Raw genomic sequence first — 11624 nt, 5'->3', positions numbered from 1 at the left:
GCAGGTACTAAATATACTAAAGACATTTGGGAAACAGTCAGAGAAAGAAAAAGTAAGGTTTCTTGGCATAAAATGATATGGCTCCCTTATCATATTCTTAAGTTTAGTACGATAGTTTGGATGGCCATCTTAGACATACTCCCAACTCGGGAAAGACTGTTAAGAATGAGAATTGTCACTAATGGTCAATGAATTCTATGCAGTGAGACTCTTGAAACTATGAACTATTTATTTGCAGATTGTAGCTTTGCTAAATCATTGTGGAATTATATCTTAAATCTCTCTCATTTGCGAAAACCCCACATGTCTTGGGAAGTTATGATTGAATGGACTTGTGATGTATGGAGGGGCAAATATCTCATCTCTACCTTATTGAAAATTGCTTGGACTTCCTACATATATTCGATTTGGGAGGAGAGAAACAGAAGAATCTTTCAACGAAGATCTAGAGAAGCTGATCAAATTCTGTCAACCATCAAGGAAATAGTCCAGATCCAGTTTAGAGGCAAAAACATCAATAGAAATGATAATGTTAACTTTAATTTTTGCTGTTATTGGGGTACAAACTGTAACCCCCCAGACCGATGCGGGTAACCCGATCCGATCTGGGTTGTCACATTAGGGCCACCGGAGCGACCCACTAAAAAAATAGCAGAAAATTTAAAAATTTTAATCAGAACATGTAAACTTATAAAATCATTTATTAGTATGCAGAAATAAAACAGATTTTCAGACTCATATATAAACCAAAATATAATTACATGCCCCCTAATCACAAGTACCATACTCTGCAACCAACGTCAGAGGGATTCCTTTACTGAAGTCGATAACTGCACTGGTACAATTCCTTTAACCTGAAAAGGTGAGTAACAGAGTGAGCTTTGGAAAGCTCAGTAATACAGAACTACCAGATGATGCTGAAGAACGTGCAGATACATATAAACATATATTTCCTTATTGGTTCAGATATCTATAGATTTTTAGGCTGAGCTGAGGTCCATTGATATCGCAGGTAGTAACAGATAGTATTCAGTTCAGATGGAAATATTTCGGATGTCAAGGTTCAGGAGATTAGAATAGTTTTTCTAGTGTGTTCCCAAAAACCATGTAACTTTTTAGATCTTTTTAAAACATATATATACCCCCATCCGTCACGAACAAAATGTGTAGGTTCCCCAGAACCATACAACCCATTCACGAACAGTAAGGCCCTGAGCACAAAGCTGAGGAACCTCCAAGTATTCTTCCTCCAACGATACCCCCCAATAAAACATGTTCCGTCCGTAAACGAATATATCAAAAATCAAAACATAATTCAAGTCAAGTATCATATCAGAATCCAGGTCATGTATCAGATCATAATCCATGTCAATATCATATCAGAATCCAGGTCAGGTACCATAACAAAATTCAAATCAGAAATCAGATAAAATATTCATGTAATTAGGGAACACACCAGAGTTTACAGGTATTATTCAGATGCACTGTATATATTAACAAGTAGAGGAACACATATCTTTAGTATACCGATAGAATATCAGAATTCAGAATCACTATTGGAAGAGTTCAATAACTGATGAAATCATCAATTATTCAGAATATGACTTGAGCTGATAAGGAAGAAATGAAGGTTCATGACATTTACAGTCTATGTCGATTGATCAGATTATCAAACAACTCTTAGATGAATAGCTCCCAAAACTAATGCTTGTCGATTGATCAATTCATTGTTCTTCCAAGGTATTTATTTTTTTAATACCACAAATTTTTGTCCATAGATCATTTTCGGAATCATCACTGAATAGATCTTCCAATGTCTTTATTTCATTTCCATGCTTCAACAATATCATGTAATGTTGACGTAAACCCATTGTAATGTACACTATGTAAACTCATCAGAGTTTCCAGACTTATCCAAATCACTTACTAAATCCTCAGTCATTGAGGTTACCTAGTTCATTTAGCAGTCATGTCCATTCTAGTTATTTCGGGGTTTTCCAGGATAATCTAGCCATTTTTGAATTTCGGATACATACTACTTATGTTCAATTCAATTTGGTCTTCGTGGTCGATTTGTCTAACAAATATCAAATTCTTATCTAGAGTTGAGCTGAGTTGAGTACTTTCAAAATTATCATCGAACCACACTTGAGTAGACAAACACGCATTCAAGTAACATCTATGTCGTTGAGGTACTGACATATCATTAAGATTGATCAACTCACTTAAGTTGTATTCCATAACTTCTAAAGGTAGTCCAACACCTATGCTTATTTGGATTCCTTAATTAATCCAAAACATTTACTTAATATATGCCATAAGGGTATTTTGGTGCTCAATTTTATTCTATTTATTTCAGAGCTCGAGGATATCCAATCATTCCTGAGTTTGGTGGTATTCTTGGGTCATTTCCATTACAGGGATATTCTGGTCATTCTACAGATCCGATGTATTTAAATCATCTCCTTTCATCCTGTCTTATTATTTAATTCCAATTTATCATCTATTTCAGTCCCTTCGAACAATTCTGATAAAAGAGCACCCCGATAAATTGTTCTTCATGTATTTTACTCGTAACTCAGATATTTTCGAGTCAAGTGCCTTCTCAGATTTTTACCAACAGAATATCAAGAATTTTTCTGCACTAAGTCAGGATCTTAATAATCAAATTCATACTTAATCGAGTTAAGTACAAATCCTCAAAGTACTTTCTCATTCAGGGTCAACTCAGACTATTTTACCTCTCAAGGGTATTTTCGTAATTTCTTAACCAGATAATTTCGATATTAGCTCTTAACGAAAATAATTATAATTTAAAGATCCTATGGTCAATTGATTTCCCGAACATTCTCTGATCTTGAAATTATTCCTTAACAAACTTTTAGCATCTTGCACACACCCTTTTTGGCATTAAAACCCAATTATCCAATTTTTCTAAATAAAACTATCATTTCTTATGCATATCTGTAATTATATCAGATCAATATGTTCTTTCAGAGTTATTAACCAACTTCTAGGGATAATTATTGTCATCCTACAATATAAGGGTATTTTCGTAATTTTACCCTACCAGAGTATTCTCATAATTTTCCATCCAAGTATCTTTAACATTTAACCTTTGATGATATAAAATATAAGTTACAAATCCAGGGCTGATTTCTTTATCACCAATCACAAACTTGTAATTTAATTTTTAACAATTCATCAATCTCTTATATTAGTCATTCGATCCGTATTCAGTTACAAAATTTCTACCACATTCATATCGAGTATATAAATTATTCAACGCCATAAAAGTGACCAACATTATCTTGTTCATGCATTTACCAATATCAACATGTTCCATAAAGCATAAAGAGGTAGTAAAGTATTACCTCAATTTTCATGCAATACTGATCGACTATTAAATTCCATTCGAACGTCCTCGATCTTGAAATCATCTTCCAATATTTCCTCAGATACATATCAACATAAATTATATAAAAAAACGGAGCTTAATTGAGATTAACGGATCGTATCGGGTGATAAATCAGTGAAAAATAGCTTACCAGTTTCGAATTTGGCGAAACAGACTTCGGATTCAGGATGTCGAAAGCATAAAATATGACTTTTCAAAAATTTAGAATTTTCGGTCAAAATCAAAGTTAACAGGTTTGACTGGCAATTTCGAGGTCTTCGGGTCCGAATTTTGAAAAACGGACTGCGGAATCGGATATGAAACGTCGAAAAATATCAGGATAGGTATACTCGGTTAAAGTCAAAGGTCGTTTAATGCCCAGTCAAAGTTTTGGTCAACTGTGGTCAACGGGTCGATTCGTATAAACGTGTCGGGTCGAGTTGGAACCGGTTAAACAGGTCAAACTGGTCATTTTGACCTTCCCCATGGCGCGTGTGGGCACGTGGGACCTCTTCCGGCAGCCTATAAATCACGAAAAAAATTCCTAAAAATTATTTTAAGCGATTTCGAGGCACTTACAAAGCTTGGTTCACAATTTTGAACGGAGGAGAGCTCGATTCCAAAACGTCAAAAACTTTGACGGTCTCACCCCTCCACGCGCCGCCGCCGATGGATAAACGGAGAACACCGGTAGACTCGGAACGATGCAAGGAACACGATGGTGTGGGAGGTGTCGTAAACGGATGACCGGATCGTCGTGAATCAGCGAAAAATCAACTGAAATCGAGTTATTACCGACGATACTTCCGACTGAAATTAACGACGAACGGCGACGATTCACGACTAAAGATTTGAGGGGTTTTGTTCCTTGGTCGACAACGAACACGATGGCGGTTTCGATTCATCGATCGGACGTCGGACGGTGAGTAGATCGGAGTTGAAAGAAGGGTTGAAGGAGAAGAGAAAAACTGGAAATCTACATAAAAACATACAAGAATGGGGTTATAATTCATCCCAAAAGAAAAATGGTCAAATCATGAGTTTAGCCACTGAATTTCTTGCACTTCTTAAAACGATCTACCAACTTTGAAATTTTATAATTTAATCCACCATTTCTTTCAAAATACTAATTAAATCCAATACATTATAATTTCTAAAATTTAGTCCCTAAATTGGGGTGTTACACAAACTAACAATTTTTTGTTGTAAGTATTTGTTTATACACCCTTTTAGGATATTTCTTGTAGTAACATTGCTCCCTGGACAATAAAATTTAACTTATCCAAAAAAAATATTTTTGAAAAAAAGGAAACAAAAAGGATTGATTAATGAAATCAAAGCTTCAAAGATTCCATTTTGATTCCAAACTCAAAAGTTCCTTTTTTGCCCATTGGAACAAGCAGAGAAGAAAAGAGAAATGGAAGAAAGTGAAGGAAAAACAATGGAGGAAAAGAGAAAAGGTGGAGGTAAATTGTAACAGGGTAAATTACAAAACTCAACCCTATTTTTTAGTACATTTTATTTATTTCTGACATGTCATTGTTATTTTCAGACATGTTAAAAACAGAATTTTTAAACGTTTAAAAATCATTTATATAATTCCACATCATAACACGGTTACATGATTAACGGCCGAGTGATCAAAAAAAGTTTAATGTATAAAATTTAGTGAGTAAATTAAAAAAATAAAAATTCAATAGAAGAGAGAATAAATTTCAATGAGTAAGCTTGTAATTTACCCCTTTATTTAAACTTCTAATTATAAATGTTGGCTTTTTTTCCTCTTTACACCGTTTACTCTTTTTCTTTTTTGTTTTTAATTGGCCAATGGCGACTCAGATTTAGAGTTTATCAATACTTTCTTATTTTTGCTTATTTTTTTATGTTGTACTTTATTTCCTTTTTAATTTTTAACTTTTAATAGCTCTATATTTATTGTAATTTTTTCTACCTTCATATATTTTTTTCTGTCTTTTGGCATATTTTTTTTGTCGTTTGATTATTTTTTATTTTATTTTTTCATTGGTAAATTTGAAGATGTCTAGACTGATTAAGAAGACGCTTATTTGTTATCCTGATGATCTTTCATACGTTGAACATTTGGATTGAACTGAGATATGTGGTTATGTTCGTGAATAGTCTTCTTACGTCGTTCAACTCTGAAATGTGGGTTGTACCCGATCTTTCAGTAGTTTTCATCAACTTTTACGGTTCGTTTGTTGATGTTTTCATATCTATTCATATCTATTTTTGTTCGAGTATTTTAGTTGAGTTTGTAACATCTTCTTTATATGGTCCTTATATAATCTTAAATGACTAATTTATTGTGGTAATGGCTATAAGAAAATATCTTAATCATGCTTTTAGTTTAAGATTATGGTTGTAAACATTTATTGTAATTTTGATTATTTTTCTTTTTAATAAATTTAACTACTTCTATTAAAAAATATATAAAATGTTGGTATTATATTAGTTATATTGATAATTGACGATTTTAACAGTAAAAAGTGAGGGGATATTCACTAGGAAAAAAGAAATTAATCTCATTCGTCTATTTTCATTCATCCAATGATTTAGTTATGATGTTACTCAATAACAATCACATTAGCTACATCGTTTGTTTTGTAATGAGAGGTGGCTACATTGAAATCATTTAAATAATTATGTAATTATGTTGGTAAAATTAAAAGTATAGTAGTTATATCCAAACCAATCCATAATTAAATGGTCATTTAAGTAATTTATCGTAAACTTTAGTTGTTTAATTTTACCCTTCCACTGATTTAAATTTATGTAAAATTAAAATATTTTATCACGTGTAATTGGATCCTATATTCTCTGAGTGGCTTGCACTGGGTCTGAAGAAGGCTTACGTTGGTTGGCACGGTCAGCTTTATGGGCGAAGGACCAGGGGCGGAAGGGATAAGGGGAGCTTTGGAACTCGCCAATTATATTTTTAATTATTAATTAATATAAAAAATATATTTTTTTAAAAAATAAATAAAGAAAAATTTATCAGACCCCTTCAATTAATAGAAATTGTGTTTATGAAAAATAAAAAAAAAATTTAACTCCCGTTATAACATATTCCTAGTTCCGCTCATGCGAAGGAACAACACCATTTTTGTTTTGATTTGCCAAAGAGCAGGTAGAACATAATGCTTCCTTGAGACAACGACTTGACAGGCGGCTTGACAATGGCACAAGGCCAAACTGCTGCACCCAAGATTTTCAGCAACCAATGAATCAAAACTTAGCTTTTCTTCGACTGAAGGGGGTTATTGAAGACGAGTTTTTGTAAAAAGTGTCAAAGGTGGGTGTTTTTCAACAGATTAAACATTAACTACTATCTAGAAGATAAAAGTTGATATTATGTTAAGATTATACATTATGTATAGTAGCACAAAACATTTATTTAAGTGATTAAAATAATCATTGTTGTTTCTAAATGTCATATATATATTCGAGAATCAGTTAATGCAGTAGGGTTATTGAGCGTAATATTTTAAATGGTCGAGAGTATTTAGAACAAATACTACTTTGAAAATACCTTCTCTTAATAATAAAAAAATATAGTTCAATTAAAAGTGGAGCAATCACATTTGATTGGTTAGTTAAATTATTTATCTTTGTCTTCTCATATTTTCTTGGATCATAGGTTATAAATCCACTAAACTTACTCTATTTCCTTCCCCTAAAATCTTATTTTCTCTTCCCCTTAAATAGGATTAGAATTAGATTGTCCAAAAATACCTAAAAAAAACAATAAAACATATTTCATCAAAATTATTTACTTGTGATCTTGAAAATAAAAATTATATAGAAATTCAACAAAACCGTTCCAACAATAAGCTGGTTAATCTGTTCATTAAGTCGTTGCCAAATATAATATTTAAAGGGTTAATATACTTGAACTGTGATGGTTTAAAGATGTTAAGCGATGTTGTTATTAGCGGGAATAAATACATTTGATATTCTTTCTATAACCAATGTGTTTTTTAAGGTTTTTAATAAGACCGTAAGTTGTGATTAGTATTGACTATTGTGTACCTTTTTAACTAAATTTTTATCTCAAGAGATGTTCCTATTTCCTAATAAAATTTAAATGAGATGCATATTTTACTATAAACATCTAAGAAGATTTATAAATTGAATTATATATTTTTGTAAATTAAATTATATAGTAAGTTTCAAAATAAATAGATATATTAATAAATGTAAACTGTAATTGATTAATAAGAATCAGTTGTAAAATTTAGAACCTTAAAGATAAAATTCAATTTTAATTTTACGTTTCGTACTTAAAAATCATGATTTGTATGTTTTGTAATTTTATTTTGCATATTTCTAGTACCAATATGAAGAAATTGTTAGAAATTTAAAGTTTTATAATAATATTCACATTCATTTTCAATTTATTATCCGTTGCAAACCGATCCGATCAAAACACTTCAACTCCGCAAGAGCCAGAGGGCAAGAATCTCGGCTGATCCGCAACTGAAGCACGCGTGCAATTAGGCGCGTGTTTTTCTGAGCTATAAAAACATTTCACCACCTCCCATACAAACAAAGTAAATAATTTCTTCATCAGTCAGCATCCATTAATCAATCATAGAAAAGCTCCAAACAATGAAGTCTTATTCTCACGTCTCGATTCTTTTCTTTCGGCTCTTCTTCACCTACCTTTCTTCCCTTCAAATAATTTGAGCTGAGGGGGAAAAAAAGGGAAAGCAAAAATATGTTTGATTTTGGAGATGAACTAACGATTCTAAGCAACAGCATCCCATGGCTAATTTGGATCCAAATACTCGTGATGTTCCTTCTTATACTTCTCCTCTATTGCTTCGCCGCCACCAACACCACCAGCGGCAGCCTCTTCGAGTTGGACCTCTCCGCCGCTTCAGCTCCCCTTTCCTCCGAGTCGGATAAAATGCCTGTTTTTAATCATACTTCAACGCTGGTCTCCACTCGTTTCCAGGCTTCCCAGGTATGAACCCACTTACCCTTTGATCTATTTACCTTCCCCCAACTCTTCTTTTTTCGATATTCAATTGGGTCTCCGTTCACATTTGGATCTATGTTTTGAGGTTCGGATTTGATTGAGCTGATTTTGGAGTTATATTCTTTTATTTTCTTTTTGTCAAATTAAATTCGTAATAGTTGAAGTTCAAATTAAAAACATGTCCAAATCCTGGTAATTACTGGTGATTTCTTCAATAATTGGATTTTGGGGAATTATAGTGTTTGGGGCCCCTTGTTTTTTGGTTAGCAAATCTATATAGTATCGAACCTTAAGGCTTTTGCTTTAATTCTCACTTTTAACACAAAATTCTGCCAGAAATCCGATCCATCAGTCAAATGAAAAGAAATTTCTTTTTCACTTTATGCTTTTTTTCTAGGCTTTAACTTGGAAGATAAGCAATTTCTTCTCTAGTGTTTTTTGCTTCTTTCGATACGAGGAACTTGGAACTTGGAAGCTAAGCAATATCCTCTCTATTTCATATTTTATATTATAATTTATGCATTGAATAATACAATAAAACTGTGATATTAAAAAACGAGACTGTGTACCAATGGTAGAGGACAATTCGCAAATACTATGTAATGGACGGTGGTTCTAAGCTTTACGGTATTAAGGTGTCTTTATCATATGATAGTATTAAATATTAATATCATTACTAAAGGAAAAAGGTTGGTTCACTTGGTTTTAATGTACTTCTCGGCGTGTATTGTACTTGACAGATGTGATGAGACTGCTAATTTTGTATGAGGTCCAATTTTACCGCTGGATATAATTAGGACCGAACCAAATGTTGAACAAATTATTAGCGTCAAGTTCATTTATATTTGTTTATTTGTTAAATGAACAAAATATAAATATGAACAAGAATTTATGTTCTTATAATTAAATGAGCGGACACGAACAAATGACTGGTTCGTTGATTTATGTTGGGTAATATGTTTGTTAATGTTATTTTAAGGTTTATTCACATATGTATTGCCTTTCATTTCACGATAGATTGAATTACGTTTATGTTCTTTTGTGTTTGTTTGTCATTTTAATGAACAAACACGAATATACTATATTTTTTAATGAACGAACACGAATAAAAAATTATGTTCATTTAGTTGTTCGTGTTCGTTCGTTTGCTAGATTAAAGTTAAACGAACGAACATGAACACTCTCGTTCGTGTTTGTTCGATTCGTTTACATGCCTATGGGTAATGTTTTGTGTATGGGGAACATAGAATTTTATGCAAGGGGCAAGTTTAAAAAATTTTAAGGGACGAAAATAAATTATCAATAAAAATACAAAAGAAAATACGTATTTAAAGTTTTCTAGAGAACAATTGTCTCGAGCAGTCCTTCCTCAGTCCATCCCTGTTTAACAGACGCTATATGTTTGTGTTGTGTAGAATCTAACATAGATGGTTGACTTGTTTAAACATGGAACATTGGGTGGTGGCAGGTGGGAGAAGAGCAGAGCATAAAGGGTGAAATAGCCCCAGGGACGAGCAAAGGAGTAATAAGAGCAGCAGGAGAGAATGTAGAAATGGAGGAATGTTCTGGAAATCAGAATTGTCATCATCCTTGTCACTTTCTTAAGCTTGCATTCCTCAAGTGCTTGGGTCTTGATTCTTTGTCTGAAACTAGTTCCAAAACTACCGAACAAAGAAACCAAAGATAGTCTCTCCACCTGAAAAAAAAAAAGAGTAAAAATGTTGATTTATAGTTATTCAAGATTTGATCAAGCCTAATTAAACAAATTCGAGTAATTTTAGTTTTATCTCATTAGTTTTTATTTATTTATCAATGATTTATTATTTTATTCTTGTATACATTTTTAGATATTTTTAAAACTTTTAAAATCTCAATATAAAATTAACCAAAAAAATTAATGATATTACTTTGTTTTTGAATTTGTGTGCCTCTATCATTGATTGAAGTATTTACTGTAGCATTGTAAATTTGTGTGGTGTATGTAATTGTAGTTTTTGCATTTTTTGATATGTTAAATTGTATAATTGATTTTAATTCATATAAATTTATTTACACAATGATATAAATTAACTTCTACTGTTTAAAAGGTATTTTAATATTTTTGAAATTTTAAATTTTAATCAAAATTAACTTCTACTGTTTATATAAATGGTTACTTATAATTATTTTTAACCACGTAAGTTGTTTGGTTTGTTGGTGTGATCGTACAACATTAATGGGAAAAAAAAATAAAATAGTGGCTGTCCCATTGTGCACGAGTGAGCAGCAGGTGCTGAATATTTTTACTTGTAAGTTGTTACGTGGCTGATCTATTTTTTATGACGATCATTTTTCTTTTTAAATTATAATGTCTAATGTCCCAATAACTTTCCACATTAATGCTCTAATCTGTCGTATAAGGAGAGTGGATATGTTACTTGATCGCCGTTTAAGAAGTTGCATGCTTGTCATTTGATGAACTTTATTTTTGGTTCTTGTATCTCATTTTTCTTTTGTGCCATGTTACTTGGACTTGGGAACTAGGTTTTGGTATATTAACCCCCCCTCCCCCAACACACAAGTTTTTCCTTGTATTTAAAGTCTTTCAGGGATCATGTTCCTATACCCATATTCGAAAATGCCGGACACAGGTGTTGGATACAGGTTCTTCAAGAAAACTAGTCGGAGCAGCATAGGTTTTATATTTAAGCCGGCCTTTTTTTTTCCTCACTTAAATATGTTGGTGGACACGTAGAAAGTTTCACATTTTGGATTTTTTCCCTCCGATGTATGAACCGACTATTCTTACAGCCTTGCCTTGTAATTAGTTGAACTAAATATAACGGTATGACTTGTTAATTAGTATGTGAAAAGCATTGTACCTAAAAAGACTTGCTTTTGTTCTTACGGCACGGTCAATCTTTAGAGAAAGTAAACAGAGGCATGATATTAGCCCCTTTAGTAGGGATCATTGAGAATTTGTTGGATGCTAGTACGGACTCTGAATTCAAGGAACAGAATAATATTGTGGATGTGTTTGCAAACATGTATTGCCCCAAAACTATGCATTATGGTTTGCAATACATGTTAGAGTATAATTGGGTTAGTATTGTTATCTCTAATATCTCCAACAGTTCATCATCTTTCCTTCTTTCTTTTTCTCCATTAGCGAGCCAGGAAAAAAAATTTCTTTTAGTCTCAAGGTTTCGATTCATAGTCTTGATTCCTTTACGCCATTTTGCAGGC

The 11624-nt window shown here is 32.4% G+C and overlaps 1 protein-coding gene across 2 annotated transcripts; it reads left to right on the top strand.

Moving 5' to 3' along the window:
• Positions 1-991: 991 nt before the first annotated feature.
• LOC120185579 lies at positions 992-10157 on the top strand. Of its 2 annotated transcripts, XM_039189754.1 has the most exons (3): positions 992-995; positions 8129-8384; positions 9868-10141. In XM_039189754.1, the coding sequence occupies exons 2-3, from the start codon at positions 8136-8138 to the stop codon at positions 10084-10086; spliced, it is 468 nt and encodes a 155-aa protein (XP_039045685.1). In that variant the 5' UTR covers positions 992-995; positions 8129-8135; the 3' UTR covers positions 10087-10141. The 2 variants fall into 2 exon arrangements, with proteins under 2 accessions (XP_039045685.1, XP_039045686.1); XM_039189755.1 differs by lacking the exon at positions 992-995 and having other exon boundaries at positions 8050-8375; positions 9868-10157.
• The last annotated feature ends 1467 nt before the right edge of the window (positions 10158-11624 follow it).

This window comes from Hibiscus syriacus, unplaced genomic scaffold, assembly GCF_006381635.1.
Source record: "Hibiscus syriacus cultivar Baekdansim isolate YM2019G1 unplaced genomic scaffold, ASM638163v2 tig00113124_pilon, whole genome shotgun sequence".
Taxonomy (NCBI): Eukaryota; Viridiplantae; Streptophyta; class Magnoliopsida; order Malvales; family Malvaceae; genus Hibiscus; species Hibiscus syriacus.
Note: the sequence above shows the minus strand (reverse complement) of the source record. Positions and strands in the feature narration are given on the sequence as shown.